The following is a 20,672-nucleotide window of genomic DNA, read 5'->3' as shown; positions in this document are numbered from 1 at the left end:
ACCATTTGGTTCGTATTATAAAGTGTGCAGGGACATGATAATAGTATACTATACCAGCTACTCCGTATACCTAACGTAGCTAGAACCTCTATGTCTCAGAAGAGTACAGATATTTCCCACATTGGGAGAAAAACAGAGAACAGAGGACATTAATTAAGGAAAAAATCCCACCTTCGCTCCAAAAACTCCCCTTTCATCCATTTTGTTCCATGGAGAGCAAACTGTCCTTCAGCGAAATAACCCCGGTTCACGAGTGCTTTATGTACTAGCACATGTGCAGGCGTACATCTATCCGGTGATTTCCAAAGGACCCACACACTAACAAAGCCCCGAATAACTAACCGAGGCATCAATATTCATCAGAGTCATAATCATCGTGAACTAGCGATGAGCGGTAGCCGCGTGAAGCGAGATTGGCCTCTAGGCCACCGTCGGAGGCAGGGTCAAAGTAACCTAAATCCTGTCAGCGGAGTTCACTTGTCCAATAGTGACGGGTCAATTTGCACATACCACCGCCGCCAAAGTAACTGAGAGCCACTGGTAAGAAGATGAGAGCATGGGTAGCAGCAAAAATGACCAGGGCAAGCCACACACGGAAGTAGTAGATCTCGAAGATCTTGCTCCGAGTAAACGCCAGGACGCAAACACCTAGAAGTTTTGTCACAGTGATACCGCTGAAGACAGTCCCACCAACATTGACCAAAGCCGCCCATGCTCGAGCTTCCTTACCCCGGAACTCGACGGGCACCTTCTCCATAATGGGTCGAGCGGGGAACATAAATGCCCGGGCAATGTGTGCACAGAACTCAACACCAATGCCCACACAAATGACCAAGTTGACAAGAGACACAGCGTTCAAGGAGACACCAGCGATCGCCATGGTGCCAATGACATCGACCACTATCATAACCACTGTGGTTGTAACCACTGCACCCGTGGCTATGGACCCCAGTATCACAGAGGTCAAGACGAAGATGATAGCCACAGCCGACCCAAGAAGGGTGCCGGTAAGTTGCACAATGGAAACGTATTGATCAAAGAAGATGTAGAACTTGGAATATGGGAAGACATCGATGTCGTGCTCCTGTGAGATGCCATCTGCAATCCGGCGAGCTGCAATATATGCCTCGATGAATTCATCCTGGCTCCGAAGGGGCGTGTGGCTCGTTCGGAAATGACTGGCATTGATCGTATTATACTTGTCATCAATGACCACAGCATTGCTATAGGGCGCTTTGCCACCAAGGGGGCAAGAGGCATCGGTGCGAGCATCAATCCATTTTTTGGCATAATGGACAAATTCAGCCCCTTCTGGCATCCCCGAGAGAGAGATGTTCCAGGCAGGAACGCGATCCTCGAAACAAAGTTTGCCATTTTCTTTGCAACAGTCTTGCTGGGGGTTCAACCAATAGAAGAAATCATCAATCCAGCTAGCGGCAGAGCCAGCAAGATAAGAAACATCTGGACGTTTAGACTCTTGTTCGAGAATAAAGGAAAGCGAATACTCATCGCAAGTGGTGAACCGCCCGCAGAGCTGTTGTTGGTGGTTTCGTTCGGTAATGTTCACATTGCGGGTCACGAAGTAGACCGGAGGCCCCGCGTCAAAGTATGAATCCAGGTCGTTGAAATATGAAACCAGGTAGGAGTCGCTAGGAAGCGCAATCCGCTGATCTAACCCAAGAGGAACTTCGGGGATAAAAGCAAGACCGGCAGTCAAAAGACCCAAGAAAAATATAACAACGCCAACTTTCACCCGACGATCCAGGAGAAAGGGCGCGTAGACCCGACGAACGAAGGCCTGCAAAGCACTCTCCCCTTCCTGTCCGTCGAAGCTTTCCTCGGGGAAGCCGAATGAGTTTGCCTTCCGTACAGTAAGACAAGGGACACAGTCGGCACGAAGACTCTGCACCCGTTTCTGGTTCAAAGCCAAGACGGAGATGAACATGGTAGTTTGCAGGACGGCGTTGATGAAGACAGCACCAGCTGCGTATGCGGCAAAATTCCTGACAGCAGGCATACCAACAAAAACGCCCAGGGCAAAAGCAACTGTCTCTGTCAAAGCAGACAAGAAGATGCTAGGTCCGATGCGACTAACCGCTCGGGCAACTCGTTCGTCGATTTCTTCATCGGGATGGCTAATATTGACTCGCTCGAATTCGTGCACGATCAAGAAAATATTGTCTACTCCCACTGCCAGGACCAGAAATGGAATAACTTCAGCAATGATCAAGGTCACCTTGACGCCCGCTGCTGAGAACAACCCGACTGATGCAGAAACAGACATCAGAACAATGATGATCCCGACAGTCCCCAGTGTAAATTTAGACTGGACAAGAGCATTGGACGGGTTGGTCAGCAGAGACCTCCAGGTAACTGTGAGCGATCCCAGGGCCATTGAGGCGTAGAAGAACATGATCAGATAACTGATGACAACGATCTTCGCATCTGTGTTGGTAGACTTGTTCAGTTCCTGCTCTAAGCTGACCTCGGAATTGAAAGATACGCGAAGGCCTCGCTCGGCAGCTTCTTCTTGGACTACCCCGAGAACGGCCTGGAATGTGTTTTCCCAATCGATGGCCTTTGCTTCTTCTTCTGTTCCCTGTGCATAGTTATTTACCACCCAGGTCACAATGAGTGCCTGGGCATCCAGAACATTCCCTGTGTCATCATATCCACCAAGGATCATTTCGGGCTTGAGGGGTTGCGAGAAATCCGGGAGACAGCTAGGGTCTCCAGGCGACTCTGTGCAGTGGCTGAGTCTGTCCTTCCATGTATCTGGGTCAAGGTTCGAGACAGAACCGCCGAAATACCCAGTGACCGACTGCACGACACAGGCTTCTCCGGTCGGCTTGAAACAAACGTCATCGAAGTTGAGAGACTGGCCCAGTGATATCACGCGTCGCACGCGAGACTCGACGTCAAACCACCAGGTGAGAGTTTCGTAGTCCAGAAGCGGACGTGAGTCGTTCTCGGGGCGGTTATTCACCAAGAATGCCTGTTCAGCTCGGTAGAATGGACCAAAGCTCTGGTCAAAGAAATCTTTCTCCTGGGCGGCTGCAGATGACGGACTCACCCAGAGTCGCACCGGGTCCGTTTCAACGGCGAAGCTCAGCCACCCTAGGCTTAGCAGCGTCACTCCGATGACACTGGCGGATATTGTGATTGCTGGGAACCGCGCACAAGCACCACCAATTCGATGGAACAAGGCTGATAGCACGGAGTTAAGCTTGTACACTCCCTGTGACTGTTCCATATATCCCCCATGGTGCATGACTTCGCCTTCGTCTTCATCATCGCTTGGAGTGGGATCTTGCAGCAAGCGCACCCGCTCTGGTTTGCGGAACCGGCGTTCCTTATATGTGAAATAGCTCGCCAGAGCAATGACAAATAACAGAAAGATGGAATAAACGAGTATGACGGCAAAAGACAGACATGGTAGCAGTCCTACATGACATACCTCGTGGGGAGAGATGGCGGGCAACTCCGGGCACACATCCGGGCAGTCAACACAAGAACACCGGAATGATTTGTCCTCATCATTGCAGGCCTTTGGCTTTATTGACAAAGCCTCCATTCCTTGCGGGTCAGACCCACTGGGCTCCGCGTGATAGTTAATCTGGAACGGGCTTCCCAGAAACTTCTTATCGCCTAAAAATTTCATGAAATGGGTATGGTCTTTTGCGCCACCGCCAATGAAGTCGATAGCTTTTCCGCCCGAAGCACCGTTCTTTACGTTCTTGCAGCTATCGAAGAAGCCGCTCTGGTATTCCTCGGACCAAACATTATCCAATTCGGTCACGCGTCTTTTGCCAGAGCTGCTTTCTTCTGTCTTGGTGACATTGACAAAAAGTGACTGGTCGGGAGAGCATGTAAAGGTACAGAAGATGTTGAAGAAGTTGTCTCGGCAGGCGGGGCAGGATGCGATAATTCCCTCCGCTAGTTTGAGGTTACTTGAAAGCGCATCGATCTATGGTTTTATCAGCATGATAGAACAATGAATACGCTCACGACAAAATTGTTGAAACCGGAGGCCGGGATGGCTTACCTGTTCATCTAGACAACAGACCGGGCCTTCGCTCCATTTGCTGCCACACAGATTTACCAACTTCTGGCGCACCGCGTCTTCTGGCTGTTGCGCCAGGTCATTATCGGGACAGGGTAGTTCTCCTCCAAAAATAGACTGCTTTCCACAATGGCCTCGAATAGCACAACGGCCCTTTTCATGTATTCTGGTTTCGCCCTGTGCACCGACAAGCGTTGGGGCAAAAGAGCCCAGCCCAACTATGGCAGCGATAGCCCTAGCCAACCGCATCTTGTGGGAAGGGTCGTGTGTGATAATGGGAAGGACCCTTGATACCAGTATTCAATTAAGACGTCTGGGGAGGCAACGCTTTCAGTACTGAAGGTTGGCCATGCACTGATCGGTCCGTGTGGGGAAAGGTCGCAGGCCGAGCTCAGGAGCTGGCGGCAAGGAGGGAATGCGAATTTGAAGGACAATCAGATAATATGGTTCAATGTGGAATATTATATTAAAACCAGTATTTCAAGCTCGGTGGCTAGATAGGCGACGGGATAGAGTAAGTGATAGAGCGAAGCTTTCTGAAGTGAGTGACGTGAAGGCGGAGCCCTGCGGTACATTGGTCCCCCGCACGGTCACGCAACAAACTCAAGTACCTTTCCAGTTGGCGCTAACGTCAGGCACTGATTTGGCTATTATCGTGGCTCTCCCTCTTCTTGGCAGAACCAGGTTGAGGTTGCTCAAATTCCAAGTGACTTTTAAAATATATCCTCAATTCTAGCTAGAGAACAGCGTACATAGTGAGATTTAGTCTACGTTGAAAGGCCCGAGATATATCCATGGATGGATATCCTTTCGAAATGCTCATGATTTCATTGACAGAAAGGAAAAGAACAATACAAACATAGAAATGACCAACTCCGAGCTGAACCGCATTTCTATGGACAGGAACTCCGAGTCTCGAAACAAGAGACAAATACGACTGCGTCTGCATCGCCCGTGATTCAGTTAGCGATGAGAACAAATATGAGAAGAACCCAGAGAAATATCACGAGATGTCACATGTGAGAGAAGAAAAATTGCCAAAGCCATCCGATCAAGGGGTATCATCACAATTGCGGGCCTGGCACCAAACATGCCACCTAATAGCCGTCATCATCGGTATGTTGGTAAACGTGGCGGGTCCGGGTCGGATCCTTGCGCATGGTTTGCCCCGAACCTGTAAATCCAACTAAGAGATAAAGTCCAATTAGCATCCACAGACTCGGGAAGAATAGTGTATAGGAAACTCATACCTCGTGCATTGACGCCCTCACCAGTGCGGAACATGCTCTCCTTTTGCCGAACGCACCCTTGCCCTTGCCCTTGGTCTTCGCAGCGAAATCCTTCCACTTATTCTTGCCTTCTTCGAGCTCCTTGTTCGCCTTGACCTTGCGGGACATCTTAGCGGGACGAGCCGGTCCATCACTGGCCTTGTTGGGTTCCTTGCGAGCCTGGGTAGCTAGTGCGGGGTTGATATCTGCCGCGGCGGAGATGACACCGGGGTGAGGGAGAGCGGGCGAGGGAGGTGCCGAACTGCCTGGGGTTCCATCAGCCTTGCGCTTTCGCGAGTCAGTGCCAGAGATGGGTCGGATATCCTTGGCCGTCAAGTTTTCCACAGTTGCATATGACTTGAATGTGACAAGATACACTGGGTTGGTTGATGAGCCAGTGATGGAGTTAATTTTGGCTGGGTAGAAACCGTGATCGCCGGAGACCCAGCGCGCAAGAACAGTGTCGTTCACCGAGAATGATAGGGGAGTAGGAGCTACAGCAGCTGCTTCTGGCTGCTCAGACGGCTTTGGGGGACCATCATCCTTGAATCGGCCCTTGGGAGCTGGTTTGGCGGGCGCAGTTGGCTTGAGTTCGGCAATCTGAGTTTGGAGAACGGTAATGTATTCTTCGAGTTCAATTTTGAGGCTGTTTAGTTCCACGTTATCAGGGTCTACCTCCAAGCCTAATGTGACAGTTTCAATCTATTGGGTTTAAGTTAGTGGCGGGTCACGGCGAAATGGTGAGGGTTTGATGAGCAACTAACCTGAGATTTGCATTCCGTCAAATCTGTCTCCAAGGAAGATAGATCAGCCATGATGAGGTATTGGAATTGTTCGAGTTGACAATGATACGAGGGACTCGACGGTTGGACGCGTATGAGGAAGTGAGTGGATTCCAAGGTTGCGGAGAAATAATTATCGCAAATGGCAAATTCATATCTGATCACGTGGATTCTATTACCGCCTTCTACTCCGCCTTCAGTATATGCACGGTTCTACGTAGGTACGCCACTTCGTGCATGGAGAGAGTACTAGGTAAGCTTGGTATGTGGCCAAGGCGTTAGTTAAATGTTGGGATGGGTAAATTAAGCTTGTATTATACCTAGATCAGAAGGAATGTTTGTTTCAGCCGGTTGTGATATGTAAATAGGTACACTAAGGTCATTATCCTACAGTACGGAGTATTGCATACATCATAGACCTGCGATAAGCACACCCGAATCCACTTTCTGCAGATCGATGGGGATATGCATACCTCGGTATTAACGTCTAAACTACTTTAAAGCTATGGAGTATGTTATCTGAAGACATGCATAACCAAGATAACCCCTTTTTCCTTTTCATGGGGATGAGAAGTGGCGTCATTTAGAGATGGTCTGATCCCTCAAGCATATCGGACCGGGGATTGGGACGTGGGGCCAGACCCCAACATACAGACGGAATAAGCAGATTTGCAATTTCCGATACTCCATACATATGGAGTGTATGAACGAACCTATGCCAAGTCAAGATATGAGTCGGAAGAGTCACAGTCAGATTCAATTCCGGAAACAGTAGTACCTATAGTATTGTATAGGAGATTAAAGTCATTTAGGGCTCGAGAGAAGCTACTCGAAGTGGAGAAGGAAAAAAAAGAAGAGAAATTGATTTCAAAGCAAATATGTCATCAGCCAATAAGACCATCCAGACTCCTCACCGCCCTTCCCTGATCGCCCATCTCCCCCTCTCTAGTCCTCCAGTCATACTCTCTCTTTCATCATTTCTCGTACATTCTGCAGCTCTTCAATCTTGCAATCCCATTTGCCTTCTATCTGTCCATATCAGCCTCGTGGTTGCCTAAGCCACACTTACGACCGCATTTTGACTAGCGGGGAATCCGTCCTCGCCTCAGGCCCCTCTTGTGACTAGAACCTCTTCTTCCTTTTTCCCCCTCCATATCCCAATATCGCCCCCAAATATCGCCTCCCCCAAATTTGGAATTCTTTTGTTCTTCGGTTCTTGCGATTGATAAAGATCCAGCATCGGATTGTTGAGATTGTTCACTCGCAGATCCGGCCAAGCTGTGAAGTTCTATTGCGAGGATTGAGTCATCCTCCATCCCTCGTCGTTTTACGGCATCCATCAATATCTGTCACGGGCGGGAGGCCCGGTTGGACTCTGGATTGAAATCCATTCAATTTCCATCACACTTCCTCCTCGTCAGCCTCTCTATCTATCGGAAGTAGACCGCCACAATGGGTGATTACGAACGATACCAGCAAAATCTTTACCTTTCCCCAAACCAACAAGATCTCCTGCTCGCCGCCCTATCTTCCAACAACCCCAGCCAAAAGCCTCAAAGTGGCTCTCCCCAAATCAAGTCCTCGCAGAGTCCAGACGGAAATTCCTCGAACGGTCTTAGCGCCCCTCCCTCGGGCGGGTTTGACAATGCCCATGCCAACAACTTCGGGTTTGGGGATGATGAAAGTCCTTTCCTGGATTTCCCCCGGATGTTGATTTCGATTTCCCGGGTTCCGCCGATCTGATTGGCGACCTACCGGGATCGGCCGACTATGATATTGGCGGGAAGCGAAAGTCTCTCGACGGCAAATCGGACATTGAAGGGGAGGAAACCGGGAAGAAGCGTAGGGAAAGTGAGGCCAAGAAGCCTGGTAGGAAGCCACTGACTTCAGAGCCTACTACGGTATGCCAATCCTGCTGCACGTGGAAGTTGCTGGGACTAGAGCCGTGAACTGACGTAGTTGAGCAGAAGCGCAAGGCCCAAAATCGGGCTGCCCAGCGAGCCTTCCGCGAACGCAAGGAGAGGCACTTGAAAGATCTGGAGGACTCGGTGGAAAGGCTGCAGAAGACATCGGACATGGCAAACCAGGAGAATGGCTTGCTGCGTGCCCAGGTCGAGCGATTGCAGGTCGAACTCCGTGAGTACCGAAAGCGCCTTTCCTGGATGGCCTCGGGATCAGGAAACGCCATCTCGGCTATGAGCTCGAATTCCATTCCGAGTGCCCATTCCAAGGGCGCCTATGGCCTCCAAAATAATGAGTTTCTATTCGATTTCCCAAAGTTCGGCGATTTGCCTGGTGGTCATCTCTTCAACGGACAAGCCAACAAGAACGACCAATCTAAACCGAATAGCATCATCCCTCAGGCACCTGGTGTCTTGGGTCGCGACAGTCTGAACACTCCTTCGTCTCGATCCAACTCACTTTCCCAGTCGAACAAATCGAAATCCACCGGAACTTCCAACAACGCCGCGTCCGCCAAAGCAACCTACCCTGGCTCCAAATCTTCCGCGAATGATAACTCTACTTCGGAGAATTCTCCGTCGTCTTCATCCGACTCCCACCAGAGCCAGATGCTGTCATCGAATGGCACTTCCCCAGAACCAAGTCTGAACTCCCCTCCAGATAGACAGTACCGTGAGCTTGGACCCGGTGACTCTTGCGGTGGACATGTCACCACAGATGGCGAGAAATCCTTCTGTGAACAGCTTGGAATGGCTTGCGGCAACATCAGAAATCCCATCCCAGCGGTTCGATCCACTTCCCAGAGTGTTTCAAGCGGGCAGCCAACCCCAGTGGATGGCCCAGCTGAGGGCGTGGATTCTCAGGATCTAGGGATTGATTGGTTGGCTCACCAGAATGGCGGCCAGTTCGACCCGGTGCTCTTTGGTGACTGGCGAGAGCCCCAGGAGGCTGTCCTGTCTCAAGATTTCGGCTCTTTCTTCAATGAAGCATTCCCTCTGCCGGACCTAGGAAGTCCCTCCCACAACTTGTCCGAGGTCGCCACCGACGCGGCACCCAAGAAGAACCTCGTTGGCCAGATTGATAACAAGCTCGAGGAAGATGAAGTTGTTCCAGGTGAAGACCAATCGCAGATGCTGTCATGCACGAAAATTTGGTATGTCTATGCTCACATAACTATTCAACAATGTGTCTTGTGGATTACTGACTTATCCCTTTTCTCTAGGGATCGTCTTCAATCTATGGAAAGATTCCGCAATGGCGAGATCGATGTTGACAATCTCTGCTCTGAGCTTCGCACCAAGGCACGATGCTCTGAGGGTGGTGTAGTCGTGAACCAGAATGACGTTGACGACATTATGGGGCGAGCCAAGTAGCGAGTTGCTTCCAGGACGCTTACCATCACTGCCGCCCTCATCACAACTCATACTCGGGCTTAATTCACGACTCACGGACCAACACCAACCCATTGATACCTGCGCTCTTTTGATTTCTACGCATACCCATCATCGATTGTCATTTATGGGAGGGACCTTTCTCGGCGTCATGAATACAACACAGGATATAAAGAGGAAAACTCACAGGAGGGGAGAAATAACATCCAGTTCAATGGATATTTGATTTGAAAGCGAATCTTTTTGTCAATGCCATAGTGGCAATCTATCAGGGTCCCATCCCAAGAGGACAGCACATTCCTTCTTCTTTCTCTCCCACGTTTGCCTAGTTATACTCTTTTTTCCCTCTGTCTCTCTCTCTTGCAACAGTAATAATTGCCATTTGATTGTTTCACTCTGTGTTTTGATCCGCACCGTTGGACTTGGCCAGTGCGGACATGCCATTCCATGCCTATTATATGGTGAACTTGATATACTACTTCCTTTGCAGCCGGGATAGGACGGCTCTGCTTTGGGATGTAAATGTACTTTTCTTTTTTTTTTGTACACAATCTGTCCAATTGATCTCCCTACTCTGTCACTTGACACATTGCTACCAGGCCAGCTAGATTGAACATACGGTAATAGGAAGACTTGTATGCGAGGATGAATACGGAGTACATGTAGCGATCTCGTAGGTCTACAGACTCCAGAAGAAAGCTGTAAGGGTATCGATGTGGTCCACGGACATAAAACTAAAGTACAAAGAGAAAAGAGGTGAAAGGATGTATTCTGTTTCTTTCTTTTTTTTTTTTTCTTTCTGTTTTTCCTTCTTTGATGATGCTCTTCTCTGCATCCATTCCTCCCTCTGCAAAACAAAAAACTAAAAGAAAAGAACACTCTCTGGAGCTCACCGAAGGTCTCTCACTTCGGAGTCCAGATCAACGCTGCAATTCGCGTTCATGTCCTGTCCCTGACCAGACTTGAGAACAAAGAACATAAAATATTGAGCGCTATCAGAGTCAAAAACGCAAAGATTTGCAAATGGGACGAGATAAAAAGTAAAAAGAAAAAAAAAAAAAAAAAACACAAGAATTAGAATATCAGGTGTGTATGATCGAGACGTCGGCAGCAGGAGGAAAAATATGACAAAGAAAATTCCATGTCACCGATCAGGCATCGCCGGATGTGACGGGCTTGTCGCTTGATGGGGCAGGAGAGTCATTTGGGCCGCTCTTGAAGCCACCCCGACCTCCTCCACGACCACCGCGGCCTCGCTCGCCACTGCCACGGCCGCCGCGGCCGCGGCCACCGAATCCACCACGGCGACCACCGTCGCTGTCACTGGCGCTCTGGTACCCACGCTGACCGGTATTGATGCCACCACGGGTGCTGGACTGCCAAGTTCCGGCATTGCCAACAGCACGGGTGCCGCGGTCCTCAAAGAACTTGAAGTTGGGCTTACGTGGCTGACCATGGGGAGTGGGACCAGACTTCTTCAGCTCAATAGGCAGGTGCTCCATAGCCGCCTTAGCCTCTTCGGCGCCCGCGAATGTCACAACGTGGTTGTACTTCCCGAGCTTCTCGATCTTAGTGATCTTCGATCTGTCCTCTTCAGAGATAAGGTCACGGACAGCCTGTTCGCTTTCCGCGCTTGTTACGAAGAGAGCATTTGCGGGCTTCTTCTCGGCCCGAGGTGCAGGTGATTCACTAGGCTTTTCGTGCGGGGCGGTGCCGTTAGTGTCGGCAGCCGTGGTCTTCTCTTCTCCGGCGGGCTGAGCAGAGGCGGCGACAGAGGGCTGGGGGCTAATCGTCTTGGGGAGCACGGGAACAGGAGAGGCTCTTGGTCCCTTCTGGCCCTGAGGAATGGGTGCGCGGGCGGGAGGGGCTTGGCCGAACTGGGGAGCCACGACTGGAGTACGGGCAGCGCCTGTCGGGGCGGGTGAGGCAGTGGTCGTTGGGAGACCGCTGGAGACAGGTTGAGGGGCACCACCTGCCTGGGGTTTACCAGTGCGGTGGGCAAAGTTGAATCCCTGAGCCCGCATTTCCGTTGCGATGCGCCCACCTTCAACCTCCAGTACGAGATATCCGAACGCGGCATCCGCCAAGTTGAAGTTCCACATGTTCTTGAACGCACTCTCGTCGACTTGTCCAGCAGCGTTACCGGCGGCAACGGGGCCGCCGAACGGATTACCGCCATTGGCAATGGAAGGCATCTTCTGAACAACATCCAGGGCATTCTCTAAGAGAGTCTTCTGCCCGTCATTAGAGGAGATAGCTGCCTCAACTTCAAGTCGGACCGTCTCCCAGACATCGTTGAATGATGCCTTGGAGGCAGCAAGCTTGCCGCGATAGTGATCCAGAGACGGGTTCACAGAGAACTCATTGTATGAGGAACCGTAACGGAAATGCAGACCAGCCGAAATGGAGAAATCGGCCTTGAGTGTAACTGAGAGCTGATTCAGCATGCCCTCGCGGGCAGGGGAAGCGTGGGTGACAAAGACACGAGTCTCGGAGGGGTCGTAGACGCGGTTCGCAGTGTCAATGAGTTCGCCCATTTGCAAAAGTGTGGTCCACATGGTACCTTGGCCGCCGGCAATAGTCGTCTTTCCTTCACCATTGTCGAAAAGTTTATGCATCACGACGGCACCTCCTAAACCTAGCAGACGGAGCTTCACACCGCCGATATCGAGAAGACGCGAGTTGGCTTCATCGATAATGTGAAGTTTATCTACCTTGTATTCACCCGAGCGGAACTTCTCCAGCACGCGCACATCTTCGCAGGCACCCCAAACTGTGTAAACTGGGACATCAAGGGTGATGCGCTTGTCCAGTAGCATAGAGAGCTCTGAGAGGGGCAATTGCTCGGGCGGGAAGCGCTGCTTGATTGACTGCTGGGGAGATACCTGTGCGATAGACCGTTTCACATTCTCGGGGAGGAGGGGGAATATTGCGCCACATGCTTCAGTGTCCTGTTCGTAGATCCGAGATTAGCTGATGCTGTCCAGTATATTTCGGTGCCCGGTGAGGCGAATGTGTTGGGCAGCAAGCACGCGGCGAAAAGCTTTGGGAGAATAAGAATACTCACTTGTCCGCAATTCGCTCGAGGGAAGTGTCATCGTAGAAACCAAAGTCACCTGTATGAATGATATGGTCCGCGCGAGCCTGCTTCGCGAGCTCGTTAAGAGACTTCAAGTTGCCTGTTTTATGGGTTCCAATTAATACTGTGTCACTTTGCCAAGGAAATAATTGCCAGAATGTAATTACCTCGCACGTCTGCAATGCACAAGATCCGTGTCGGACCGCTCTGAATCACTCGGCCATTGTTGGGGAGAAGCGGCGTAGCACCGGGGACAGGGCCCGCAGCGGCACCATTCGAGATAGGGTAGCCTTGAGCACCGAAGTTGGGGCGGGGCTAGAAATGAGAAGGAAGATAATCATATTAGCCAAGCTCTCAGGTAGCTCAAGATATGGTATTAATCGCGATTAGAAGCTGGGGTGCGCAAATGCGAGGGGAGGTAAGGTTAAGGAGCCACTTACAGAAGCCATGGGGTTGTCGAAATTAGATAGATGTGGATGGGAGGATATGAAGTGACTGGTGAAGATGAAGGAGGGGAGAAAGAAGGGAGATAAAGGAAGGAAAAGGATGAAGGTGGTGTCGAGGGAAAAAGATGTCGAAGATTCACTTTCTCATCGACTGAAGCAGCAGGCGTGACAAGGAGATTAGGTAAGCTGCCCCTGGGCGGGCAGTACAACATACAAACAACAGTTTCTATTCATGCATGGGGCCTTTGAACTAATTAAATGATTAAGTCGATTGATTTGACTGATTTGACTGGTTTGACTACATTGTATTACTCTTGGCTGCTAGGGTATTGTTTCTTTTTATTTTATTTTTTCCTTCATATTGGCCCGGGACAAAGCACAATCTCACACTGAGCTTGTTATAGTCTAACATTGGAAGGGAGACAGGCTCTCCTTGCCCGATCATCTGGAGCAAGTACTCACATATATCCATGCAAAGCAGACTGAAGAAGCTTAAATTCAATCTCAAGGTGTCTCGACTATCAGGTATGTAGCTATTCTATGTCCTCTATAGCGCAGATCGTGATAGCATGTATCAAAGTTCTTCGATATGATTTCCAAACAAATATTGCTGCCGATCCAGCTTCTTTTCCACAGGCTCCAGCACTGCTCCATGCTGACATGATAAAGATTGAATGGATCGAGGACCCTTCAGTGCCAACAACGCAAAATGTCCCCCAACAGTCGGACGGGCCCGACACAAGATAGGAACTCCTGGCTCATTTCCGTGTGCAGAAGTCGCAACATACCGATCAGAGAAGGGCCAGTTATGTTTTCCGTTGGCCATGAATGACCACAAGTCATCGACGAACTCGTCCCTGGTGCTCGTCTCAAAGGTACCAGCCAGCCACATATTCCAATCTGATTTGGCCCAGTCCTGGCGATTATCAAGAGGGACACCGTATTCACCGCGAACAGATTTGAAAAAGTCACTTCCCATTTGATAGGCAGCGTAGGGGAATGTCTCCAGGCCCAGCAACACATCTGGGAAGAGATTGTATGGAGTTTTCCAAGTATCTGGCCAGTCAGGGTATTCCAGAACGAAATGTGTCTGGTATTTGTCTGTTCCTAGGCCTTGCTGGAAGAAAATATTTGCATGCTGCTCACCAATACGGGAGTAGGACATATCTCCACTCATCTCCCCAAACGCCTTGAGGCCAACTGCGGCCTTGATTGCCAAATTCGTCTCGTTGGCGAGCGGTCCAGCTGCATCATTCGACGATAGCTGATTGGCAATATTGACACTATGGTCCACCAAGTAATCTGCATACTTCTGGAAAACCGCCATGTACTGCGAAGTCCAGTCGGTATCGCCAGTGGCTCGAACATACGCAGTAGCTAATATAAGCAAATTTCCACACTCCTCGATGGGCATTGGCTCTGCTTCCTGGTCGTCGTGGCCAATAGCATTGGGATAATGAGTGCCAAGGTCATGGATCATGTATGGCAAATGCCAGCGACCAGCAGCAAGGTATTTCATCACGGGCTCCAGCAACAGTCGGATGTAGTCCGGATCCATGACGTAATAAATTGGGAAGGCGGGCATTATCACATCGATTGTGTTGATATTTCCATCACTCGAGAGCTCCTTGATGAAAGCCAAAACCAGGCTGGTGTCGAGAGAGTCATTGGGAATGGCCAAGTCGATGCCTCCGTACGCTTGTCGGGTCGAAAGCGCCAGGATATCCGCGTACTTGGGACCTGCAGCGGCAGCAGATAATGTGAACAGCTCCCGGTCAAGCTTCAAGGACTCTAGCAATGCGCTGCTGTAGTCATTGCAGAAGAATGAGAGGGCACTCGATGTGGTCGGGTACTCGGCTCGATAAAAGCCTGTGTACTCTTCTCCCAGATAGTTGATGGCAGCTTCTCTCTCGTACCCGACCACGAAGTTCACAGAAAGCCCACCAGTGACTTTACCGAGATTGTGAGCCAGCGCGACAACACTTCCTGCGCCCCAGGCTTCATCCTCGCCATATAGTTCACCATCCTCCACGAACAGACCTCGTATGTCCTTTGGACTTCCCGATAGGGCGGACAATCGAGTGAAGTTAGAAGGCCGGGAGGCGAGAATTGCTGAGCCCCAAAGAGCCATGTCATCCGCCTCGGCATACACCGGTGCGTCTTCGACTGTGAGCGAGTAAATGGCCAGGCCGTCTTGCTCTTCGAAGCTGCGTTGTGAGTGGCTTTCTCGGCCAGTCCACCTGGCATCTATATCCGAATAAATCTGGATATCATGACCGTGCGATCCAGATATCTGTACAGTTAAATAACCTGCCATTGTTAGCCAATAAATCCACTGTAATATATTGCACATAACCCACTAAAAGGAAGCGACTGCCGAACATAGTTTGACGGTGACACCGGCGACAAGAAATCGAGCGTGACTGCCACGGGGCCTGCCGTGAGATCAAATATTGAATGCGTAGCAGTAAACTCAGCCCGCCGCACCGTCGCAGGGCGGATATTGTTTGCGTCCGCGTCTGGCACGCCCATCAGACTATATGCCTGACCATTTACCCGGACAATCACGGACCAGCCTAACTCCTGGCCAGCCCAGAACTGGGGCTCGGCATAGGGCAATTGCTGTACTCGGTCGCTGGGCATCCACGTTGACAGATACGGGTTGCGCACTGCTAGTGGGTACGATGGTGGGAGAACAGGGTGATGCGTTATAGAACTCGATTCCTGGCCCGAGTAGAAAGATATCACTGATGCATACAGGGAGCCTAATCCCAGTGAACTTAGGTTAAATCGCATGTTGGAAATGGTGACCACCCGTGCATGTGTTGGAGGTTGAAATGTGTGACACACAGCGCAGCGGGCGCATGTATTATAGGTGGCAATATGAACAACTCAATAGATATGACTGAATAATATCCAAGCCTTGGAGGGTAGTAAATTGTAGGAGTGAGAAGCTGAACGTTTCAAGGACTCCTTGCTGATCTTTCTGCGTCATATTTGGGGAATCCCCGCAGTACTTGCCTAGGCAGGTCCTACCTAGGTAAACCACCTAATTGGCATAAGGTGCGATTTGTCGGGGATTTGATGCAAAGAGCAACTGATGGATGATTTTCGAAAGAACTAGCTCTTGGACAGGTCAATGATCAAAAAGAAAAAGAAACCCTCTATTCATAAAACATCATAAAATTCATCTACTCCCATTTCTATATGTATCTATAACTGAGCCTTTTCAATTCGTCGCCCAATTTCATCGAAATGAATTTGCTTCCCAGACACCAGTGCCTCCTGCAGGTAAGAACCAATCTCAACAGCCTTGACAGCATTGGTCAACTTCATAGGAAGCGGCGTGTTGTCCAAGCAGGCCGCGGTGAAGTCATTAGCCTCCTGAACAAAGGCAGGGCTGAACCGACCCATGAAATTGTGAGGAATCTCACGAGTAATGCCACCGTTGTGGTACAAGTTGACAAAGTTTCGCTGGGGGTTTCCATTTACCGTCAACTTGCCCTCGGTGCCAATGATCTCAGTGGTGTCCTCCTGGCCGGCGGCCATCATGCGTGAGCAGTAATAGTAGGCAATCTTGCCATTCCAGAACTCCACGATCCCCACGGCATTGTCGTAGTCGTTGTACTTCTTCAGCTCTGGTTGGACCGCAGTGATACCGTGGGCAGAGATGCTCTTCGGAAGGACTTCGTCCCCAAAGAACCACAGACTGAGATCAATGTCGTGAACAGACATATCGACAAACACGCCACCAGACCAGGCTGCATATTCGACATAGAAGCCCGAGGGATCAAACTTGTCACAAGTCTGGCTGCGGATAATGGCAGGCCGGCCGATGAGACCCTGCTCCATCTTGGCGTAGGCATCACGGTACGAATCATCAAAGCGTCTGGAGAAGCCACACATCACCTTCAGATGGGGCTTCTTCTTAGCGGCCTGGACCACCGCTCTGCACTTTAAAGGGATTTTTATCAGCATTCGTCATAAATTTAAACAGAGAGAAGCCCGTACCACTTCGACATCGGTAGACAAGGGCTTCTCGCAAAGAACGTGCAAGTCTTGCTCAATAGCCTTGATTGTCTCTTCTGCATGCACTGAGGTAGCCGTGCCAATAGCAACAGCCTGTAGACCGGGATGCTTGAGCATCTCATCGTAGTTGGTGTACAGAGTCACACCGTGGGGCTCCAAGTTCACTCTCCCCCATGCAATCTCAGCAGGGTCTGGGCTGAATGCTGCAAGAAGCTGTGCACGGGGTGTTTTCTGCAGGAAGTTGATAGCATGGAGCTTGCCGACTCGACCGAGGCCAGCCATGCCAACTTGTAATTTCTGAACCGTCATGTTTTTGGAGGGATTGAATAGGAGAGTTGAGAATGATTGATGTCTTTCTGAATCCTTAGTTCCCTGGGTCTTTGAGAGGGTTTAAATAGTTGAGAAAGAAGCTGCTCGATCTGCATCGTGAACAGTATAGTGCTTTTGGTCTTACTTCAAGGTAATAGTCCCCGTCACGAAAGAGTAGAAAGTTAAGGTGAACGGAAAGAATTACTGGAAGCAACGAAAGGGGAAAGGGGAAGGGGTTTGGCTTCCCCGCATCCTCCCGGTTAAACGATTTCCCTTTCTCTGCGATTGTTTTGGGGCCCCCGGGGGTTTTGCCCGGTTATGGTAAGTGGGTCATGCATACAACCTTGGAAGCCCCCCCGTGGGGGACGGAAAGAATTTCCTCCTTGCAAATCCCCTGCATGTCTCCAAGAAGAAATCGCCTGGTAACTGGCTGGTGGGTTGGCCAATAATCGAAAATGAATATATGAAGATCTCTGCTAATTGACCTGCACAGCCAACGATGTCGTGGTAAGTCACCGGTAAGGATCGACATCGACGTACAGAGGTACTAAAACACAATTGCACAGTGCGACACCTAAAATGTAAGGATATTACCAAGTTCTAACTGGGAAACCCCACGGTCCACTGATCCAGCATAGGCGATATTAATGGCCTTGGTTGCGAGCACTGCCAACAAGCTGGCGTGGATTGTGACAGGACCAATGTCAGGTTTCGCAATGGTCTCTCATTATCCAAAGAGGCTGAGCTTGCCTTCTCAGAGAGCTGCTGGCCCCAATTACATGGCAAAGGTAGACGAACTAACGGTCTACTATTATCTAAATTTAACCATGTGTTCTAGTGCGCTTCCATGACGAAACGCCGGAGATCGCTAGCCTATACTCGACCATTCAGGATGGCCAGCCGGCTTTTACCAACGACCCTAGTTGTCTGTTACAAATAGGGCCGAGAGAGGAGCTCGATAGCCCAAGTGGCCTACTGGCAGAACAACCATATGCAGCTAATGGAGCTGATGAAGGCAATGCCTCGGCCCAATTCCCAGCTTTCACTGCAGAAAATGTGTCACCATCGATTCTATCATTGTCTTCTCCTAGATCAGTTCAATCAAGAACATCTTCTAACCCTTTGCAACCTCTAAGCGAAAGGGAAGCCATATTGTTGAGGAACTTCGTTGAGAATATGGCGCTCTGGGTGCGTATATGCCAACATACCCATCTGCAGCCGCTGATTAGAACAGGCTGATATCACGGATCCTCAACGTCATTTTGAAACAGAGGTTTCAGCCCGAGCATTGAAAGAGCCTGTTTTACGATATGCAGTTTTTGCATTTTCCTCGCGCCATCTGGACCGGCAGGACAACACCGATGTAACAGAGGCACTGCAGTACCATAATTGTTGTGTTCAACTGCTTATTCCCGCGCTTTCTGGGCCTCGCGAGCACATCACCGAGGATATACTCGCCGCAGTCGCTATACTCCGTCAACATGAAGAAATGGATGGTCAGTCATTGCGGACAAATAGCATCAAATAAATGCTCACGCATTCCAGGGGAGGACAATCAGTTCCATCTTACTGGCACAACTCATATTCTAAATACGGTGTCAACCTTTGGCTCCTCTGGCGGCTTGGGCGAAGCTGCTGCTTGGCTTTGTTTGCGACAAGATATCTATATCTCGCTAACCAGCCAACGGCCTTTGCGGACCAACCTACAGAGCTTCTACCACTCAGATGTCTTTCAAAGGGATGACGACTTTGCCTGGTCAAGCAGAATGGTCTTCCTACTTGCTAATGTTCTCCAGGGTGCTGTCACGGACTCTAATATAGCACGTGGTACTGACCAGATCGAAGAGTGGTATTCCACTAAACCGCACACCTTCGACCCAGTCCGATCAGTCCCCCGAGGCCCGGGGCCAGACCAACGACTCCCTACAATTTGGATGCTGCTACCCGTGCATGGTGAATGGCCCCCATAACATGTGTGTATAGACAGCATGAGACTGACATCGGCTCAAATGCCTGGCAGTTATTGGCATCCAATACTACCATATCGCCAAGATTGTTCTGGCGCTTTCCGAGTCTCCACGGGCATCTTCCACCTATGAAAGCTTGCGGCATTCTCGAGCAGTGGAGGTTTGTTGACCACCAACATCTCTTTCGGTCTGTGCTCACAATGAATTCAGAAGAATGTACGCCACCATCTGCTCATGGTTCTCGGATTGGCACAGTCCAACGCAAAGGCCGAGAACACGTTATTTACTGCACGTCATAGTCTACTCGCCTGTGAGCTGCCAATGTTAATTTCTGATGGGGTATTGAACATTGAACTGACTAATTGACTTGGCAGGGGGTTGGGTCCTTCGACATCCCCTCGACCAAAGGGCTGCGGAGTCACTATTGCAAGCCATGCATGCAAGGACTGGTTGGAATATGGAGTCGTTGATCCAGACATTACGCGCCCAATGGCGAGAGGTTGATGAGAATATGGAGTAAAGAAAAAGGGTTGAAGACCAGTCTATTCAATAAAAATACCCAGAATTTTCTCCAAGACTGGTTGTATACCAAAGGGGGTGTCAAGGGGAAGATCTCAATCTCAGGGGGACTCATACGTAGTCGCACCCCACCCCTTTCTCCGAATCCACGAATCCATTTAAGTGGCTCTTTTCCTTCGATCAAGTCTGTATAATATCCTCACATCATTCAAATTGACGTACTAAAGTACTGGAAGAAGTACTCGATATCCTCTTGAAACACCCCGATTTCACCCCAAGTTCCCGGTGTCTCACCCCCGCAAATTCAACGCGCTAGTGGCCGATCGTCATTGCCTCGGACATTCGAGTCGCGCGTGACACGGGCACTTCGTATTGGCCTCCAGTCTCTTTTCCCCTCAAAAACCATGAACGCAATCATCGGACTATTCCTCGGGCTGGTCCCAGGAAGTCTACTGAGCTCCGATCTCCCAAATTCCGACGGATCGAGGAAACACTACTATATACCCATCATGCAAAGCTCAAATTCCCCGACCAAAGAGCACAAGACCACACCATTTCCACATTCAAGCCCATCTCCTCCTTCTTACAACGACGTAAGCGGGCCCGTTATCATAAACGAATATGGCAAGCCCCAATTCCTATCACAAGAGGAAGAGGTGGAGCGACAACATCGACTGCAGCAAGCAGTGCGCGAGAAGATGTTAGGGTTACCACGAACGACACACTTCGAATGGCACCAGGGAACATCAGGGACTACGGGAACTGTGAACGAGGAACTACCATTACCGCTATATACACCCCGAGAAGATGAGAAGAAATGATGTCATGGCAAGTGCTGTTTGGATATGCAGTATTGA

General features: G+C 50.1%; 8 protein-coding genes across 8 annotated transcripts; 3 read left to right on the top strand and 5 right to left on the bottom strand.

Annotated features, from left to right (window-relative positions):
• Nucleotides 1-349: 349 nt before the first annotated feature.
• Nucleotides 350-4,312, bottom strand: ncr1 (sphingolipid transporter NCR1; the record flags this gene model as incomplete). Its single annotated transcript, XM_056709253.1, has 3 exons — nt 350-453; nt 511-3,967; nt 4,046-4,312. The coding sequence occupies 3 exons, from the start codon at nt 4,310-4,312 to the stop codon at nt 350-352; spliced, it is 3,828 nt and encodes a 1,275-aa protein (XP_056573555.1).
• Nucleotides 4,313-5,160: 848 nt separating this feature from the next.
• Nucleotides 5,161-6,146, bottom strand: N7489_003497 (tudor domain-containing protein; the record flags this gene model as incomplete). The annotated part of the gene is made up of 3 exons (XM_056709252.1): nt 5,161-5,249; nt 5,370-6,033; nt 6,096-6,146. The coding sequence occupies 3 exons, from the start codon at nt 6,144-6,146 to the stop codon at nt 5,161-5,163; spliced, it is 804 nt and encodes a 267-aa protein (XP_056573554.1).
• A 1,419-nt stretch (nt 6,147-7,565) lies between these two features.
• yap1 (putative bZIP transcription factor AP-1/Yap1) lies at nt 7,566-9,448 on the top strand (the record flags this gene model as incomplete). Its single annotated transcript, XM_056709251.1, has 4 exons — nt 7,566-7,841; nt 7,901-8,014; nt 8,081-9,228; nt 9,298-9,448. The coding sequence occupies 4 exons, from the start codon at nt 7,566-7,568 to the stop codon at nt 9,446-9,448; spliced, it is 1,689 nt and encodes a 562-aa protein (XP_056573553.1).
• Nucleotides 9,449-10,617: 1,169 nt separating this feature from the next.
• Nucleotides 10,618-12,994, bottom strand: N7489_003495 (uncharacterized protein; the record flags this gene model as incomplete). The annotated part of the gene is given in 5 exon segments (XM_056709250.1): nt 10,618-12,351; nt 12,365-12,407; nt 12,534-12,645; nt 12,713-12,860; nt 12,986-12,994. 5 exon segments carry the CDS (start codon nt 12,992-12,994, stop codon nt 10,618-10,620), a joined length of 2,046 nt encoding a protein of 681 aa, XP_056573552.1.
• Nucleotides 12,995-13,565: 571 nt separating this feature from the next.
• On the bottom strand, nt 13,566-15,787 carry N7489_003494 (putative glutaminase; the record flags this gene model as incomplete). The annotated part of the gene is made up of 2 exons (XM_056709249.1): nt 13,566-15,301; nt 15,352-15,787. 2 exons carry the CDS (start codon nt 15,785-15,787, stop codon nt 13,566-13,568), a joined length of 2,172 nt encoding a protein of 723 aa, XP_056573551.1.
• A 417-nt stretch (nt 15,788-16,204) lies between these two features.
• Nucleotides 16,205-17,329, bottom strand: N7489_003493 (putative NAD binding Rossmann fold oxidoreductase; the record flags this gene model as incomplete). The annotated part of the gene is made up of 2 exons (XM_056709248.1): nt 16,205-16,945; nt 17,003-17,329. 2 exons carry the CDS (start codon nt 17,327-17,329, stop codon nt 16,205-16,207), a joined length of 1,068 nt encoding a protein of 355 aa, XP_056573550.1.
• Nucleotides 17,330-17,727: 398 nt separating this feature from the next.
• N7489_003492 (uncharacterized protein) lies at nt 17,728-19,816 on the top strand (the record flags this gene model as incomplete). The annotated part of the gene is made up of 8 exons (XM_056709247.1): nt 17,728-17,762; nt 17,963-18,117; nt 18,168-18,517; nt 18,564-18,825; nt 18,875-19,282; nt 19,350-19,456; nt 19,507-19,606; nt 19,671-19,816. 8 exons carry the CDS (start codon nt 17,728-17,730, stop codon nt 19,814-19,816), a joined length of 1,563 nt encoding a protein of 520 aa, XP_056573549.1.
• A 403-nt stretch (nt 19,817-20,219) lies between these two features.
• On the top strand, nt 20,220-20,636 carry N7489_003491 (uncharacterized protein; the record flags this gene model as incomplete). Its single annotated transcript, XM_056709246.1, has 1 exon — nt 20,220-20,636. The coding sequence occupies one exon, from the start codon at nt 20,220-20,222 to the stop codon at nt 20,634-20,636; it is 417 nt and encodes a 138-aa protein (XP_056573548.1).
• Nucleotides 20,637-20,672: the final 36 nt, after the last annotated feature.

The sequence above is a fragment of the Penicillium chrysogenum genome, assembly GCF_028827035.1.
Source record: "Penicillium chrysogenum strain IBT 35668 chromosome Unknown utg000001l_segment0_segment0, whole genome shotgun sequence".
Taxonomy (NCBI): domain Eukaryota; kingdom Fungi; phylum Ascomycota; class Eurotiomycetes; order Eurotiales; family Aspergillaceae; genus Penicillium; species Penicillium chrysogenum.
The sequence above is the reverse complement of the archived record's forward strand: the minus strand, read 5'-3'. Positions and strand labels throughout refer to the sequence as shown.